Source organism: Channa argus, chromosome 14, assembly GCF_033026475.1.
Source record: "Channa argus isolate prfri chromosome 14, Channa argus male v1.0, whole genome shotgun sequence".
Taxonomy (NCBI): domain Eukaryota; kingdom Metazoa; phylum Chordata; class Actinopteri; order Anabantiformes; family Channidae; genus Channa; species Channa argus.
This window is the reverse complement of record NC_090210.1, coordinates 14,854,306-14,874,318: the sequence shown is the minus strand read 5'-3', so window position 1 is coordinate 14,874,318 and position 20,013 is coordinate 14,854,306. Positions and strand designations below refer to the sequence as shown.

Sequence of the window (20,013 nt, the reverse complement as noted above, 5' to 3'; positions counted from 1 at the left end):
TAACTGCTGTAAAACATTTCCCCAAATATCAAAACTTAACTTAAACCCTAAAACATTAAAACTTTCCCTGATCTCTAAGAAAAGTTTGGGGTCTTGCACAGGTGGGGCCAGCAATAGAAACATTATTTGCATGTGCTGTAGGCCCATGGACATATTTAAGGACACTTCATACCAGAGTCAAAGTAATCCCCCATTAAGTTAATTCATTCTTTGTTGGTTTCCCACTGCACATGTGTTTGGGTGATACCTCCCACTAGGTCCATAGTTATTGCAATGGGACAGGGAGAAAACCATTTGTAGAAGCTAGTTTTTAAAGGATCTGAAGTCTTTAGCTGCTAAAATAAAAATATGCCAGATCATTGAAAAGCTGCCTAAAATCACAAATATCTTAACTTTTAATAGCCAGTACTATAGTTTATTTTTGGTATTAGAATATGGAAAAATGGAACACACTTTGCTTTTTGACTAAGGCTGATAAAACCTCCTAGTGTAGGTTGTATTTAATGACCTTTGCCCAACTTTGTTTATGAATCTGTCGGTGTGAATCATTCTTGTTATTTTTACTGTGTGTAAATATGTTGATAAATATGCTGATGAAAATTTGCTGAATGAGAGATTATTAATAAGGCTAATGTAACACAGGCTAGCCCGGACGTGTCGTCTGGTACTTACTGTTACTGACATTAATAAATAGGTGCAGAGTGAGACCTCGTCAATTACATCATCTGTTTCGCATGGCCGCTGCTCGTTTACGTCAAGTTAGCGAGAAATAGCTAAAACGGTCTGTATTAACTTTTCCAAAATAATCCACCACGAAAATAAATGAAAAAACTATTAGCTTGTTACTTGTGTTTGCACATAAATATGTCCAACATTCTCTGTCGAGCTGTTGTTCGAATTGAAAGCGAACGTGCATAAAAAAAGTTGGTTGGTTGATTTATTCTGAAAGTGTTAACAGGAAATGTTTGTGTGTGTGCGCTTTGGCCAACCTAACCGCACTCACCTGCTGCGGCAGAGCGGAGCTGGAGCAGGCGGAGTGAGTGGCAATTTGTGATGTACCCAGGAGTTGCTGGAGTAAATCATCTCTTCGGAACATTTGCAGGATGAATTTTCTCTCCAGATTTATTGTGAACACACAGGACGGACAGCCTCGGGGGGGAGCCAGCCAAGTCCTGCGCTAACACCTTCTTTTGAAGCCCGCATTCCAGGTGCGACAACGGACACACAACGTTAACGGACCCTTCCAGCTCACCCCGCTGGGCGATGTAGGTCCGCCGTTAAGGGTTTGGGGCAACCGGACTCGGTCGGAATTTCGCCAAAATTACGACGGGAATCAAATACAGCTCCCTGTCTCCCGGCAACGGGGGAGACCACCGCCCGCTCGCGATGTCTCGTGCCAAAGAGCGGCTGAAAGGCGGGAAGGAGACCAAGGACAGCGTCACTCTGCTACCATGCTTTTATTTTGTAGAGGTGAATAATATCTGTCTATCTATCTATCTATCTATCTACTGAACATCAGCTACCGTAATGTCATCTTCCTGCTGTAGTTTGTGTGTGGTAAATCGCTCTGACTGGCTGCTGAGCTGGCTGCCACTGACCTCCCTCATTCAGTCTGGTTGTGTTGGTGCCTTTGGGCTTTTCAGGGAGAACAGCACAGGGGAATGTTTGGTGCCGACAGATCCCAGGTCTGGCGGCTGTCTCTCACTCTCACCTGTCAGCTGTTTGTGGCTCCAGTCTAGGAGCAGAGCAACCACACTGAATACCACAACTGGCTTAAGCATATTGCGCAAATCGTACGTGGATACTTAAACATGCCAAAGCCACAATTTTTATAGAGATGCCACATAACAGTGAGCCACAGATGCTCTAATGTGGGCATTCTTAGAATCTGTATTCTCCTCATCTCTATGCACCCTGCTGTTTCTGTAGCCAGTGACACTGCAGTCTCTACAGGATCTTATGATTCTTCATGCATACTACAGCAGTTTTGGGGGAAAGGATGCAGCTTGTTTATTCTAACAATGATCTCCAGCAGACCTAATGCAATTTTTACACGATATCCATTTAATCATTATATTAAGAATGAATGGCCATGGTTTAGCCTGTCCCTGACAGATCACTGTGTTCCACTGACTGTCTCCCAGTAATTGTTCCTCACTCCAGGATTATAGTGATGCTGCATGTGGGTACGCCCCCAGACTGTGGAACAGCTCTCCTGCAGACCTGAGAATTTACTCTTCTTTCAACATTTGAAATTATTCACAGTATTAGTAATAATGTTCATGTCAGTAGTAGTAGGAGTGGTAGAAGTGGCCCATTGGAATTGTCTTTGTTTGAAAATAACCTACATTTCGTTCACTTTAGGAGCATCATGATTCAGTATGAACACATGACAGTGTATTTTCTATTACTTCACACTCACTGGCAGGGATAAAATATGATTACTTTTTAGGATGAATTGTGCAGTATTTCCCCCATCATACATTGCACTTCACACTAATCCTTATGTACTTGTTGTAAGCAGACTTTTTACACTTTGTACTACTACAGTGGCAGCCCTTCTCTGTCCCTCCACCTCAAGATGCAGGCAACCATGGACAGAGCAGCACCAAGATTGCCCCAGTTCCATGTTACTGGTTTGACAGATTTAAATGGTAGAAATGATGGAAACTCTGTGTTGACTCTCGCTTGCTGCAGCTCAGCCTCTGCTTGCATCATCAGGTGTGGAATTTGGAGTTCAAGCAGGTTAACAGCCTCTTGCCACAACTAACAGAGTGTAGACTGAAAAATGTATTGGCAGGCCATACAATGACAAATACAGACAGCTCCCGTTAATAACCCATTGAAATAAGAATAAAAACCGTCAAACCAGTGTCTACATCACTATGGGCAAAGTGGGGTAAGGCTAACATCGTAGTTTAAATGTCTTAATTTCTGGCCATCTTGAACAGGGCTGCAACATGTCATCATTTTCTTATTGATACTCTTATTGAAATAATTTATTGTTAAAAGGTGATACTTCTCAGAAGCCAAAGTGATATCTTCAGTCTTCTTGCATTGTGTCACCGTGAGCTAAAGCAAGTCTATAGAAGTATCTCGGTATTTACAAATATTTTCGTGGTAACAGTATGAGTAATGATACTAAAATAATAATATTCAGTAATATTTTTGTCCACATGTGACATACACTCATGTGACAACACAGTGATTTATAAAAAATATATACCATCATAAAAACTATACAAATTAAATAAGCTCAAAAACGTTATTATTTGCCTCCTTGTCAACAGGTGTCATGTCTTTAGTACAGTCATCCAATGTGTTCCACCATTTTTGGAAAGGTTTACTTTTATTATTATTATTATTATTATTATTATTATTATTATTATTATTATTATTATTATTATTATTATTACTATTACTGCTACATTAGGTATGTGTTTATTATTATAATTGTATTATATAGCTCAGTTGGTAAAGGCAGTTGCTTACGGACCACAGGGTGAGTGGTTCGATCCCCGGCCCTGGCTATATGTCGAAGTGTCCCTGGGCAAGACCCTGAACCCCTAACAGCCCATTTCCCCTCCCCAGCGATGCAGTGCCGGTCCAAGCCCGGTAGAAATTGGGGATGGTTGCGTCAGGAAGGGCATCCGGCGTAAAAACTGTGCCAAATCAACATGCGGACAATGATCCGCTGTGGCGACCCCGAACACACGAGATAAGCCGAAAGGAGAGTAGTAGTAGATTATTTTTCTGATTATGAAGTATTTTATTTTGTTGTAACCCATAACACTGGATACAGTGAGGCATAGCTCTAAGTGAACAGCAAATAGTCACATTTGAGAAGTAAGAGCTAAAGAAATTAAATATGATTTAAACAATTATTGAATATTGTATTGTATGGACTGTTGCTGTGTTTAATATGGGTCATTTTCAGCATTTTCTTTTGACTCCGGAGTTGAACAACCCCACGAATGTATAAAAACTGTTCAAAAATGAGGGTTATGAGGAAAATGAAATGAGCTCCTGTTAAGCTTGGACACGAAGGGGAACAATGCTGTTGTTACACAACACTGTATGTCAATACTGTTGTGTCAGTACAGGAAATTATGTATTGCCTGATATTGGCCATAATGTAAGACATGCACTGCAAACACACCAGTGGGATGAAATGGGAAGGGAACACTGACAGTCCATCTGAGAATCACTGCAAAGTGCTCCCACTCTGTTACACTTGTGTATGCATTTGTAAGTCAACAGATGATTAGGTGATATTTTTTAGCTCTATCACACGAACATACATGCGTGTTTTCCTGCCTTTGGCTCAGTGCATGCATGTGTCAAAAGCCTCACCTGGAGCCAGAACATGATTACGATCCCACTAAGCCATAAAGAATGCTGTATACTATGCATTCCACACACTGAATTATGGAGGAGTGACTAATAAGGGAAAAGCCCTTTGGCACATACTTTTTGCTGATTTTATGCTTTTCTTGAAATATTTAAACTGTAAACAGAGCTTCATTAAGTATAGATTTTTTCCAGAATCAATATTAATGTATATTCTGGTGAGAAAACCAAACCAGCACATCAGGAGTATTTGATATCGGGCAAATTGTTTTTGCTTTTTTGTACATTGACAAATATTCCAAATTTCTCAGAATTGCTACTTGTTTCTTCTTTCTCTTACTGACAGAGCTGCTCTATGTCTCGAACATTTTCTATCTCACACAGTATCACACCATCCTACCCACTAACTGGCTGCTAGGCAACATGGCCCTCTGAATGGGGTGTATTTTTATATCTGTGTGTTCATGGCTAGAGTTGTTAAGGAGAGAAAAACATCCCTTGTGTGCACAGTGGCCAGTCGGCTTTTGCTTGATTTGTTTATATAATGATCATTATGGTTTATTCACTGTATCACATATGTCTGCTTGGTTATAGTACAACCCAGGGAATTGAAGACAATACGGTGACTTACTACAAAAGACCTAATTGCCAGTATAAAATATAGTAGCTATGGGATTTACACTAATGTACAGTTTTCTCCCTTGTAGCTGTAGCAGATGTGCCTTACGTTTGAGCACAGTAAATCAGTACACCAAGCAACTATTTAGCACAGTTTTATTGCACAGTTTATTTATGATTTTAATTTTTAACATTTATTTAACCGGATCTTGTTATGACTATCGAACAGAGATTTACAGCCACAAGTTGAGTTTATCCAGTGTGATATAATATATAAGACACCAGATAAACCAGGGGACTTAGTTTGTTTACAGGTTGAGGTAGAAACCTGCAACATTACTCAAAATTTACTAAAACCAAAGCTAAAAGCTAAAACTTTTCAAATACCAACAGCAGTAGGGTGTCAGGTCTTAATGTTAGCTGTGTATCAAGGTCTGCTATCATGTTCAGTCCTGTATGAGACAGTTCTGCACTGCTTGTATAAATGTCACAAAACGGACAAGCTGTGTCCTATTACAAACTTTTATTATTCCTACTATTCCAAGTGTCTAGAAATAGTTTGCAGAGAGAAAACCTTTTTTCCCATCTGTGCTTTTACACTAGAAACAGGGAGCAGAAGATTGTGATCTAAGATTCTGATTGGACAGTGAGCTTTGTATAATCCATTTGCAAAGACATGTTTACCTACAATGGCTTTATGAATACAAACTAACCAGTGACTTAAACAGTGCATTTAGAAAGGGATGGCGAGGTCACTTTGCAGTGCAGACGATTGTAAGCACCATATCCAGAAACCTTGGTCAAGTTATTCGAACATATGTCAAATGAATTGCTGAAACAGACATGCTTCACAGTTTGTCACAGTTTAGTTTTTCTATTAAATTGAGGACCATGTATTGAGAGGGGTATCATGTTGTTTGAGAGAGATAGAAACACACCCCTATATTTCAGTTGAGCCTCCTGGCTTCCCACCCACATGGGGCTGAAAGAAAATAATTGTACAGCTCTTCTACAATGACCAGATGTTGTACTGAATATAATAAATACTGATAACAAGGTTCAGTAGATAAAGCAGTAAGAAAATATTATTTATTTTGAGTATAGTGATGTTTTGAGATAGTGATGCATTGATTATTTAGAACCCCAAATTTTAAAATGTAATTGAAATGTAAAAATTTCAATTACATGCAACGGTTTGTGAAATTTAGAAAAATAAATTAACTAACTTCTTTAGGCACTCTTTTTCTTCTTGCATGATTTGTTAGCTGCATCTTGACAATTCATGCATAAACACTTCATTACATCATGCCTCTTGCTATGAAAGCAGGCCATTCAGCAATATTTTAGTTGAGTTGAAGCAGGCTACAGTCCAGTCTGTTTATGACTCAAACTATGACCAACAGGCTCGTAAAAACCGTTGGTAATAACCAGTACTGATGATTAAACAAATTTTTAAAATGAATGTGTTTCCTCCAAAGTTATCAAAGGCAGAGTATTGAAATTCTTGTAGGTGGATGAGCAGCTCCTCAGGGTAGGAAGCAGGTACTATTGACTGACATCTATGAAACTGTTTTGTAAAACCTCCTACACCAGAACGATCTGTTTTATCTTTTAGCAGAAATATTGTGGAAATGATTCCTGCATCAAAATCATGTTTTAGAATGAGGATTAGGCTTTTTAAAAATAAAAAGATCAATGCAATCGTATTAGCATATTAATTGAGCTATAATTAAATGTTTGGATTTTGTAGGATTTTCTTGTGAGAATGAGAAAAAGCTTCCTGAAAACCATATTGACTGTCATGCTTCCCACAGAAGCTTAGAAAGACTTAGTCAAGAGGGAATTGCTGCAAAAGGAGGCTTATAAAGAATCAAGACAAGAGTGCGATTACTTTTGCCCAGTCAAGTTTTTCTGCTTAAAGACATTAACGTTTAGACTGAATAATAATGTGAATAAAAATGTGTCCCCAATATGTCATTGGTGTCATTGTTCATATACATGTGTATGTCTGGAGGAATTAACTAGGGCCTAACCATCGCTGGGCAAAAAAAGACCCTCTTTTTTGTGAATTTGCATTTTTGCACATAGCAGAAAACATGGTGACACTTGTGGATGTTGAGATCAAAGCAGGCAGCAGCCGTTGTTCGTATAGTGATTCTCGAAAGGTAGCTCAGAGTTGTTTCTCTTCCGTCACTAGTGGATACAAACATGCTATTGAAAAAATACTGCACACGGGATAGCATCTTGCATTTGCATTCCATTAAATACTGACAACATGGATGCTTCAAATCACCTGTGCTGGTGAAGATTTTACGAGTATTGTTTAAATCAAAGATTATCATTATTTTTTGGTTGTTGGCTAAGTCTAAACACACAATGGTGTATTTGAAATCATAGACCTGCAGTTCATTCAGCCACTATTCTTCCTGCAACTTGTTTCCATTAATAAATGTACGCTAGTACTTTTTGGTTCATTCAGAAAAATAGGTTGCATTAGAACATAATCATTCAGTGTCTACGTTACCCACAAAAATGTTTTGCATTTGCAGTTTACATAGTTACATTGGAACGTAACCTTTCAGACACAGGGTTGGTGCTTGTTCTTTGAACAGAGATATGCGTTCAAATACAGTGCCTGCTTGGTCTTGTAACTCTGATACGCTGACATCTCTTGTTCACTTATCATAAAGATTTGTCTTGGGTTCTGTATAACAGCTTTTGGCAAACAGAATGGTCCATAGTCTGTTGTATGTTTTAAAGTTGATGTCCTGGCTATGGCTCTCTTTTTAAGGATTCTATAGTCAATGTAGTCTATGTGCCTTATTTTGAGGTTAAACCTATCTTCTGATCGTCCATTGGTACATTATTATTACCTGAATAGCTATAGAAACTATGCATTTGCAGTGGGTTCCTAACATAATGGGTTCCCCATCATTTCTGTTATACTGATGGCTTACTGGGGTCATTTGATTTTGGAGAACCATGTATTGTAACTGGCAACATAGACTCTAAAGCTTGGTATTCATAACAAATTTGGGTTCATTCATTAGTACCCTTCAGGTGTTTGACAGCTTTTAAAGGGCAAAATAGTAAATAGTTGATGTAGTAAATGCCTGAATGCTGCAGGACTGGAGAGTTGTCATGGATATTTTATCCAACTACCTGTAGAGTTTTGCAGCTTATCCCAGCTGAAATTGTACAAGGCGAGGTACACCCTGTACAGAATAGCAGGCATTTTACAGGGCTGACACATACGGTAAAAGGCCACTTATCCAAAGCGCTTTACAATGTTGATTCCCATTCACACACACACACTCACATATCGATGGCGGTGGTTGCCATGCAAGATGCTCACCTGAGCCAACGGTGAGCAACTTTTGGGTCAGTGTCTTGCCTAAGGACACCTCGACACCAGGGATCAAACCACTGACCCTGCGGTTCGTGGACAACTGCTTTACCAACCGAGCTACAGCCGCTATTATATATTCACATATTCACAAATAACTGCTTATGCTACCTCCAAGGACTTTAGATAAACCAATGAAACTAAAGTGTTGGGATGGTAGGAGGGAACCACAGTAAGCAGGAAACCCAGGATTCATTACTTGTGAAAGACAACTCAGAGGAATTATAGGTGTAGGTACTGTTGAATCTATAGTTTTTATAGATAGCATTAACTGTCTTTGGAATTAAAGTGCACCGTGAGTACCAGTACCAGAAGCTTTTCAGTACCACTGAAATGCTTCTGCTATTTCTGCTGACATGGCAACTAAACCAGTCACATAATGCCTGGAGCTCTATTGTTATTTCCTTTCAGTTGAGGTTCTGCAGTGCTTTGTACTCTAGGACTACAACTACATTTGCACTGTAAAGTTACGGCACAGCAATGCTGGAGGCAGTTAAACTGGCTCCATCTCACTAACAGATGCAACAAGATTCAGGCAAACAGCCAGGTCACTTAAGCCAGATTCATGCTTGCTGCAGCCATTCACCTGCAGAATGTGATTGGCTAAGTGGTCAGAGAGAATGCTGACCCCACCACGTCCTTCCCCGCCCCCTTCCAACATGCACCTATAGTAAAAAAATAACTAATTTGTTTCTTAAGACCAAGAACAACATAAAAGCAAGCAGAACTCAGCAAATGTGTTGTACAATGTTTACATACCAAAACCTTAAAGTTTGTACAAAGAACATTTGCACTACTATACAGCAGCTTCTGCTGTGAACTCATCAACAGCACCAACTACAGTGTCAAGAGCAACAATGCGAATAAAAGTGGGGCTTGCGTGAGCTCACATGCAATCCTCCACAGCAAGCATGTTCAGGCCCTCAATTAATAGTTGAAATGGCAGAATAACAGAAAAGCTTAATGCAGTAACTTTGGGAACAGTCATGTTTGGGTAATATCTTGCTGTGTATGTGTTTGTTAATCATATATATGACCTTAACCAAAATTGTTTAGATTTCTCTTAAATCCCTCTTTACAAACAGCCCAGAGTCCCCTTCCAGCCGGCCATTTTTTGAATTTCTTAACATAGCATTTACTGAGCCCCTTCTCTAACTGGCTTGTGTGGCCTCTAGTCAATGGAAATTGCCTAAATGAATAATGTATTTTTCTTTATGCTGCAACTGCACTTCAGGAATAGAAGCCACTGGAGGGCTATATAAGGTAGAGGGTCTTTCCGACACCACATTGACTTGCGCTGCACTGGCTGCTGGGTTCTAAACAAAAAAGGTGGAATTTTCAATCTTTTTTCTAGGACTAGTCACTGCATTTTGGTAGGTCTTCTGTAATAAGAAAATACAGTATACAAAATCATTGTATAGATGTGTTATTTTAAGTAAGAAAATGAAATACATGTGTGGAGCTACTGAGAGAGAATACACCTACACTGTTTACACATATTGTCTACCTGCAAAAAATATTGCATTTTCAAAACACACACTCACATGAGTTCTTTAATTAAAATCAATTTCTATAATACATCTTTCCTTTTGACGTCCCAGAACTTGTGTCATATTACTCAGGGAACATTATGCTGAGCAGGCACCTTGCTTACACTGCTGTTGCACGGTGTAATCCATTGCACATAATGGGTTTTAAAGCACAACAGGGCTTTGTATTGTGTCTAAAAGCTCTTTAGGACAATCATTTTATAGTGATGATCTTGAATGTGAAGAGGAGGAACCTGTTTGCAATACAAACTCAGTTAATAGAAAATGTGTATGCTGCGTAGTGCTCTGCATGCCCTCAGCGTAGCAGCTGGCAATTTCAGATTTTACAGTTAGGTGTGATGTTACAACAGGTGCAGTTTTCAGTGGCACTCCAAATATTTTAAATAGCACAAAAGGGCCCCTGCCATTACCTTTATCCACCCCATAGATCTTTTTTTTGTTTTTGTTTTTCTTATTATTAACCTATAAAATTAACAACTAAACTGTAATTAAAACTTTTGCTGATTAGTTTTACCACAGTGGTGAAGTGGTTAGCACTGCTGCCTTATAGATGGAAGGTCCCTGGTTGTAACCTACCTGCTGACCGTGGACTTTCTGAGTTTGCAGGTTCTCCCCATGCTTGTGTGGGTTTCCTTCATGTACTCCAGTTTCTTCCTGCAGTCAAAAGACATTCATGTGAGGTTCATTGGTGACTCTAAATTGCTAGTAGGTGTAAATGTGAGTGTGATTCACTGTATGTCTGTGTATGTATATTTGGCCCTGAGATAGACTTGAGAACTTTCCAGGATGGACTCCACCTCTTAGTGACAGCTGGGATAGGCTCCAGCCCCCTGTGACCCTGAAGAAGATAAGCAGTCACAGATAATTGATAGATGAAAATTAGGAATGAATCTTTATGGAGGAGGATAATTATTTTTGATCCATTCAGTTTTGAAGTATTGCTTTACTTCAGCTCAAGGCCTTCTGCATCCCAACCCAATGCTCTACCATTGAGCCAACAGACCCCCAAAATGATCTGTTAAAAATGATAAAAAATAACATGTTTAAATTTATATAATAGAAAAAATATTGATTTTGAATCAGTATTGAAACTCTAGCACTACTATCAAAGATTTTGCATTTCCAGTGCTTTACAGTACAGTTTCCTAATGGGTTTGTATTATTCTTTATTCTTTACCGCAGCTCCCTATCCTGGCATCCTCTGTTATCAGTCTTTACTTCTTGGAGCTGACAGATATTTTCCAACCGGTGCATTCTGGGTACAGCTGTAATGACCGCAGTCTGTCTCTGCCCTACATCCTGCCCAGACAGGAAGTCTGCCCACTGCCTCTACTCTTCAGTTTGGCCTTTGCTGCTCCCACTGTTACCGTGAGTAAACCCTCCCAAACTGGACCTCACAGTATTGTTTACATGTGGTTGGTTTAAGGGACTGTGAATCATACATGCAGGCAGTAGCACAGCTACTGTCCCCAACTAAGCTGGAGGTCTGTTTCTGTAAACTGGGCGTCAAGTAAATAAACCAGGTGACTGAGTCACAACATTTAATTTGGATTAAAGGAACTGCACTTGGTTGGTTTAAATGTTAAAATTCAAATTTGTTATTAGTTTTTTTTTTTTTTTACGAGGATTTGTCCTTTACCTCACATATAAAACAAATATCTAGATCAGACTTCTTCCGTTTATACAGAACATTGCCAAAATTAGGAGAATCCTGTCACATCCTGTCTTATCCTGTCTGCATTTGTTACTTCTAGGTTGGACTACTATAAATCTGTGTTGCCCTGGTGGTCACAACTATCTCTCCTCTCCACTCTGATCTCCCTCTGTCTCTCGCTCCCTGCTGCTCTGTCTAATTAGTCTCAACTTACTTCACCCCTTTATATGCTCATCTGCTCCTTACTGCCAGAATGTCTTCTCATCTCCCGTGAGTTTTCAACCTGTTTTTCCCCTCCTGAGTTTTGCCCGTCTTACCTGTGGTCAATTGTTTGTTTTTGTCTGGCCATTGGATCCAAGTTCTTCATGGAAGCTTCTGCTTTACCTCCCTGATTGGTGCTCCGCTGTGGATTTTTATATCATTCTGTTTTTTGCTGCTACTTTGCATATGCCTTTTGTTCTTACCCTTTTTTCCTCATATTCTCAGCCGCCCTTAGTTCTCCTTTACCCCTCACCTCCTCACCTGTGCTGGCTCTCTCTCCGTCCAGTCTCCTTGTTCCACTGCAGAGGATCTCCACTCCTTCACAATGCTATAATACCTCTGTCACCATAGATAATCTCTGTTTCATAAATTACTTAACTTCTCCTTTTTTTTTTAGATCTCCGAGCAGTTACCTGTATTCCCCAGTCCCCTCTGCAGTGCACGTCAAATCCCTATTTTACCAAGAACTAATAAAATTGCTACATTTCTGCTTTATTGTCTGGGTCCATTTAACACTGATAGATCCTGCCATTATTGCTTTAGATGGGATAGGGCAGATATACAGAGCTGTAAAATTCTGTTTAGTCAGAAAAAAAAATATAATAAATAAATGCACCACAATTGTTACGTTGTACAATTCATCTTCAGTCTACAAGTATTCCTACTGACCATATGCATTTTCATCTTGATATTACATACCATGTAAAATAAGTTGAACTATTGCAAAAAAGGTTTTTACTGTTAGGTGAGGTGGGAAACTTGTAAAAACAGATATGTAAGCAAAGGACTTAAAAGGTGACATCACAGATTTTTCTGCATTCTGTAGTTTTAGTTGGGGAAGTACCCATTCCCTATACGAACACTTACTTCAATCTGGCATGGCGATGCAATAAAATACCCTCAGCTTGCTGTTTAAAAACAGAGGATGAAGTCTTGGTCCATCTGCTACTTTAGAACTGCTTTACATGACATCATTTGAATTAAAAAAGACGTCCTCTAGAGGTCTGTTTAAGCAAAAGAGACAGATTTTAATAAAGGGAAAGCAGGGAGAAATTTAATGTCATCTTATAGATCACATGTACTCCTCAAAGTAGTTCCATAGTAACAAAGTTCAAAATTAATGACTGTAGTGCAGGAAGGTAGCGCGAGCATCCACCAATCCTGCAGTTGTTGGTTCAATCCCCTGCTCCTTCTGTCACATGTTGAACTGTCCTTGAGCAAGACACCGAATCACAACTTGCTCCCAGTGAGTGTTGCCCAGCTGCATAGCAGCTCGCTTATCACTGACTGTGAATGGGTAAATGAGAACATGTGTAAGGCACTTTGAGTGCCACTAGGTAGAAAAGCACTATAAAAGTGCAGATAGCTTAAATCAAATAATTTGGAAGTTTATTGGTGGTTAACTTAAAGTCATGTGATAGTGGTATAATTAGTTTGTAGCCTAACCATAATCTTTTACTTCTGTCAATTGTATTTAGGCTTTAAAGTCATAAAATGGTGTTCATCGATCAATATTATTTTGCTTAACAAAATGTGAAAGTATCATGAACTTCCCCTTGACATTTCTCTGGCACTCTTAAGTTGTTCTCCAGAAGGTATTTAGCAGCAATTTCTTCTCATTTCAACTGTTCTAAACTGATTACATGATGTTTAAGAAATCACATTATTTGAGAGACCGCATGTAACCGTTATAAATAACTCTGTCATTTGATTTGTACTGTTTACCTTTTTTATCTGGTCTAACTTCCCTTCTTGTCTTTTAACCAAATTTTGCTGCGTCTTTTAAAAAATAATTTCATTCTTGATTTTGTAAACAAATCAGCTTATTCTGAAAATTTCAGCCACATATTTCATTTTGAGCTGTTTCTCCTTTGAAGGCCTCAGGACAGAAGGCGTTATTGTTGTACAGACTGTAAAGTCCTTTGTGGCAAAACTGCAGGTTATTAGCAACCACAAATGCTGCAGCAATATATTTAATTAATTCAGCAGATCAGTGTCAGGAGAATGTATCTGGTGAGATCTTAATTGCTAGCACTCTTTTCTGTTTCTGTATCTCTCTTTAGATCCTGATCGGAGAGGCCATTCTGTACTGCTATCTGTCCAGGAGGTCCTCCACTGCACGGACTGAGGCCAACATTAACGCTGCAGGCTGTAATTTCAACTCCTACATTCGCAGGGCTGTTCGCTTCATAGGTGGGAGCACACATGCATTATACCAACAACTAATTTTAGATATGTTTTAGTGATTGCAACAAACCTTAGAAACAAAAATAAACAAAGGGGCTGGAACAGTAATAGAATTCAAATATTTTGGTCAGAATAGTGCAAAATGTTTTATTTTTCACAGGTGTTCATATCTTCGGCCTGTGTGTGACGGCACTTATAACTGATATTCTCCAGCTGTCTACTGGTCAGCACACCCCTTACTGGCTGGATGTGTGCAAACCAAACTTGACCCACATAAACATGTCCACCTGTGATGAAGCTTTTATTCTGGAGGATATCTGCTCTGGACAGGACATTGGGCTCATTAATGCTGGGAGGTAGGGCTTTATTTTACTGACTGTGGGACAGGATGTAAGTTACTGTATCAGAGGATGTGTGTGGATGTGTTGAGTTGTGCTGGATCTTACCAAAGGTCTCCTGATTCAGTTGTGATTCTGTGTTCCATTTCAATTCTGTTCAATTCGTTTCGATTGCATTCATATGAAACATTTACAGTTTTATTTAACTGATATTTATTTTATTTTTGTATTCTCCAAACTCCTAAGAACCTGATTACAAGACGTTATTGGGTTTAATTAGAACACTTAACCAAAATTTCCCAGTCACCCAACATGAACCCTGTCATTTTGCTGGACAGGCTGGTAACAAATCATGCACTCATAGATGGTTAATCCATTTTAAAACAGTGAAAAAACTAATAGCCACATACACTACCCACTATATTTCAAATAAGCACAGATAAGAGAATTAGTGGAATTACCTGGTTCAGCGTGTTAATTAAATTTTTTTTACTTCATGTTCAATATCTTTTCTCTAGGACTGAGCAAATTATATATTACTATTGCCATGCAATTCTTAAACCACATTTTAAGATCTAAGGGGTACCAAAAGTCATGAGACCATGTGGCACATCTTCATTTATCTACTTGGGGGAAAAAAGTAAATTACAATATCACAATATGGCTGCTAAAAGACACAAAATGGTATAGTATATAATTCAGGTTTAAGATTTACATAAATGAGCAGAGAGCCTATGCCTCTGTGTGGGGACAGTTGATGGAGACGGTTCAGTGGAATAAAATGCAATAATTTTATAATCTAGAGTTTATCTGTTGGCCCAACAGTGGCATATAATGAACATTAATTTTTTTGTTTGTTGTTGAAGTGAAATTTAGAATTTAAACTACATCTTTTTAAAGTAAAAATTGTTTGTAGTGAAAATTCTGTTCACTATTCACTATTCACTATTCTCCCAAATGCACCCTGTGTTCTTGGGCTTGTCTGTGGGAGAGTTGGAGATGCTAACCTTGTGATCAACTGTCCACTTTTGAAGTGTTCATCTTCTTTCATTCTCAGCACTTCTTTATTGTTGCATTTTTCTTCCAGTAAGCATCACAGCGTCTCTTAATGCTCTGCCTCTGGTTGTCCCGGCTGAGCTCATTGTGCCCATTTTCTAGCAAATGAAGTACCAGGCAGCTTCAGCAGAATAGAAGAAAGCAGAAGAGAAAATAACAATGTGAACACAGCACAGTATCAGTGAGGAGATGAAAAGGAAAGTGATAAAAGCTATTTCCAGTGTTTATAGCATCATCTTACTTAGGTAAAACGTGCCCCTCCTGCTGCTTTCCTCTGTTCGTCACTTAAGCTTTCCTCCTGTTCTGGAGTTTGTTTTACTGTTCTGTGCACAGACTCTCCAGTTTTCCAGGTGTTGTTCCTGCTTGATTTCTTCTTACTATGGCAGCTGTTTGACCATTCCTTGCTCCTTTTCATCCTTTTTTTTCCTCTTCCAACTCAGAAATCCGTCTGTAGCTAATTTCACAGCAACATACATTTGTTAACAGGCTGCTATAGATAAACATCACCGGCAAACACTCACCTGTTTATCTAGCATGACTTTCCAAATTAAGATATTGTGTAATGTAGAGTAATACATACATACCAAAGAGGAACAACCACTCAATTACTACATTAACAGAAATGAAAAGAGAAAAAAGATGCTAAGAGCGGATTAAGAAGCTATTTGGAGAGGAAACAGTAGTGTAATACAAACCTTTAATTTAAAAAAATCATCAATTATTGTGCATTTTTTTTACATGAGTGGACACTTGAGAGGCCCGCAGAAAACCCACAAAGGCACGATGAGAAGAAACAAACTCTGAATTGAACAATTGTTGTTTTCACACATTTTTAAATGCTGCGCAAAACAAAAAGCCACTGGGAATTTACTTGGGGAAGGTATGATCCCCTCAACACAGTGACCAAGGCTGACATTAAAGCAGCAGCATGTCTTCATGCATGTACTTCAGCCAGACTAAAATTCCTGAGCTGTGTAGAGCATAGTGAAAATACACGAAGAATAGGGAACTTTAAACAAAACTCACTACAACAAACACAGTCCCAATATTACAGTATATATAATGTAAAAATTGCAATGTGATTATTTTTTTCGTATTATTCAGCCTTTTCCCATCCCATTATAAAGCACACAGCTTTTAGTGATTGGAATGATGTGATAATAAATCAGAGTACCCAGAGGACACAAAAGCAGAGCTCTTTGCCTAGATCTCAGGAGCTCAGATAGTAATACATAAAGACCATTAACAAATAGTTAGACTGTAGTAAGTGGATTTAAGTGTCTCATTGTTACATACAGTAATTTCAAACAGTAACAATTTAACTGGTATAAGCAAGCCTGGAATCTGTCTGTTTCCGCTGAACTTTTTACATTTTGCTTTTCAAATTTTTACTTAGCTACTTATTGGGTACTACAGTATACTTACCTGTTGTTTAATTACTTGTGGAGTGTTGCTACCCGTATGCCCTTATACACCCAAATGAATAACATTAACCAGGTGTCAAAAGACATCACAGGTTGCTGTGCACGGAACTGCATAGTGATACAGCACTCAGAGTGCCCATGGAAGTAAAATAACTTTGTAAAATGAATCTAAATTCAGGTATACTGTACCTGTAGTCACTGTAAGTCTCTGTTGTGACATCATTGGTCATCAATGTTGGCTGTAAATTTTAAGTTTAACCATCTTGAATCTAGGGTATATCTGGTCATTTTTTAATACTTTTGATTTAACCTTTATATTTCACTTTAAAACAAATAGTTGGCGGCCAATAGTTGGTGTCATTCTTTCAGCACAACCTCACTGACAATTATTTTTTTTCATTTGGCCATTGTTTTAAAACCACACTAGTGTTTTTGCTGATAGACATCAGCAGCTTTACCATGGGGGACTTCGTTTTCGAGCAAGAAAAAGGTTAGGATATTCGAAGCATCGCTAGATGCCTCCTAATTGATGCGCGATTGAAGACAAGCGAACCATTTATCATAACTCTGGTTTTACTTGGCCTTTGGATGCCATTCAAAAACCGCCATATAGTTTGACATCTGCACTTTAGACGCGCAAAAAAATCCAGAGCAAATCACATTCATACATGGCTCTGTAGTTATTAAGTGTATGCTGGCCTATACAGGACTTAAATGATATGTTTCTGACATCTGTGTGCTACATACCAGAGAGAACCTTTAGAGGTCTTGTGGTGTCCATGCCTTGAGGGATCACAGCTGGCAAAGTGGGACCCAAACAGTATTAGGCTGGTGATTTCACTGTTATGTTAATAGGTTTATATGCAAATGTATGCATATGGGAAACAAATAAAGGTGTATCAGTTTAAACAAGTCTCCTGATCATGGTGGAATAGGAAGGGTTCCTAGATTCTCGATCCTTTGAATGTGACAGTGAAAGGATGGATCTTGCACAATACATCTGTGCCAGATGACTGGATATGTTTTTCTTCTGTGATCTAATTAAATTTAAGACATTTATACTGTGTAGATAAAAAAAAAAAGATCAAATGATTATACAAATTAAATCTTTAATAAATAAAAAAAATCAGAGAATGTGGTCCACTACATCTGGCTTCATGTTAAATTATTTAAAGCCATTCAAAGTCTTGTTCATGATGAGTCTATGTAAACTGTAATTAGGGTCATTATTATAGGCTCTGGAAAAAATAAGTCTTCAGAAAGCCCCAATTTAAATGTGATGTTTTATACCTAGAAGACTATCACCTATTGTGGTATTGTTTGAGTTAAATCAGATCCACCTTTGGCTTTCAGTGCACTAAGCTGCTCTCTAGCTTTTATTGTACAATTTTGTAGTTGTAGCCTAACAGCACCTCTTATAAAATATTATATTATATTAGCATGCTAGCTCATGAGCATACAGTTCACTTTTGTAATAATTGGGCTACTTTCACTTTTCAGCTTTCACTTTGTCCTTTATCCTTCCTGCTCACTGCATTTATTAAACACCTGCTGGAGCTGATACACACACACCTCTAAGTTTCTTTGAAAGTCACTTTGTTGTTGCAGATGAATATTCAGTATTGTCCTTTGCTGTCTGAAAATGATAATTAACCTAAAGAATACATTGTCTTTCTCTTTTTATAGGAAGTCTTTCCCTTCCCAGCATGCGACTCTTGCTGCCTTTGCTGCTGTCTACATCTCAGTGAGTGTAGACAGACATGTTTAAACATTATGTCTGTCTGACTATTTCACATAAAATTTTGCATGAAATCATCCAATTTTAAAATCTAATTCTTACCCATGTAAAACTGTATTTCAGATGTACTTCAACACAGTGCTGACAGACTCTGCTAAGCTGTTGAAACCTCTCCTGGTGTTCTCCTTCGTCATGCTGGCCATCCTGGCTGGCTTAACCAGGATCATTCAGTTTAGAAACCACCCCGTCGATGTCTACTGCGGATGGTTACTTGGAGCAGCCATCGCCGTTTATCTGGTAACAATCAATGAGTTACAAATGTTAAAAGGGTTTCTTACAGGTTTTTATGACTGTCCAAATCAGTCAGTCATAGGGTAGTGGCCAACTCAGAAGTAAATAAATCTATTAATTTCACCACATAAAAATACAGTATGTGGATAACTATAACTTATACACAGGAAAAATAAACATGTTAAAATGACTATCTTGAAAATATGACTAATAAATGCCGATGTATTATTATGGATTCACCATAATTGAATAATAATAATAAAATTGCTTAAAATCAGCTCCACCTTCACCAGCTGCAATAGTGTAAAGTTTCCAATGCAGGATTGTGTATACTCAAGTGTATTCATTTCTACAGTAGCCTAGTGTCTCAACATGCTGCAGGACCTTCTGACTCGATGCTGGGATGTGTTTTAACTGAAATGCTACAGACTTGTTGTTGTTTGATGTTACATTATTTCCTGAGTCAGTATCGTATGACAGTGACATTAAGTTATTGTCCAGTTATCAACTAATGTGTTGTGGAAGAAGCTGCTAACACTGTTAATAATGATAATTCTATTAAACTTATTGCTCAGTTAACTTCACTGTGACTGAGTGTTTTTGCTTTTAATTAAACGCATTGCATTAATGAGTGACAGTCATTAATCCTGGTAAACTTACAGCTGGAGCTGGATGTTTTACTTACTGCCATTGGTTTATAAAGACTCCTCTCATTGTTTTTGCAGAATCTAAAATACTTCATGACTTTGAAGATAGCTATCGGGGGGAATGAACAAAGAGAAATGACAAGAAATTAATTACAGTTTGACAACTGTCACGATTGTATTGTATGTTCCCTAAATTCATTTCTATGTTAATTTGGTGCTGCACCTAATTTTTTTGTATGCCACAAGATACATCTGTCAGTAATGCGTTTCAATGCGTTTCCTGCCTTACATTTTGGGTCATCTGATACAAAAGTTTGTTTTGTCCCATATCCATCATACACTTAAACCCTAATGTCTTTGCTGTACAGCAAAAACAAATAAATTGGCATTGATGTTCCGGTACTGTATGCCAAGTGAGCAGTTTTCATAAAAATGAACAAGGCATTGTCTTTGAACTTGAGTATTCAGTTCTCCTTACAATCATGGTCACCTC

The 20,013-nt window shown here is 38.4% G+C and overlaps 1 protein-coding gene across 1 annotated transcript in view; it reads left to right on the top strand.

Moving 5' to 3' along the window:
* The first annotated feature begins 984 nt into the window (after positions 1-984).
* Positions 985-20,013, top strand: part of plppr4a (phospholipid phosphatase related 4a) — a 37,133-nt gene continuing 18,104 nt past the window's right edge. The window contains exons 1-6 of the mRNA XM_067529038.1: positions 985-1,470; positions 11,107-11,292; positions 13,903-14,032; positions 14,187-14,382; positions 18,531-18,588; positions 18,706-18,879. Coding sequence (XP_067385139.1) covers positions 1,387-1,470; positions 11,107-11,292; positions 13,903-14,032; positions 14,187-14,382; positions 18,531-18,588; positions 18,706-18,879 — 828 coding nt within the window. The 5' untranslated portion in view covers positions 985-1,386. The remainder of the gene's footprint in view (positions 1,471-11,106; positions 11,293-13,902; positions 14,033-14,186; positions 14,383-18,530; positions 18,589-18,705; positions 18,880-20,013) is intronic.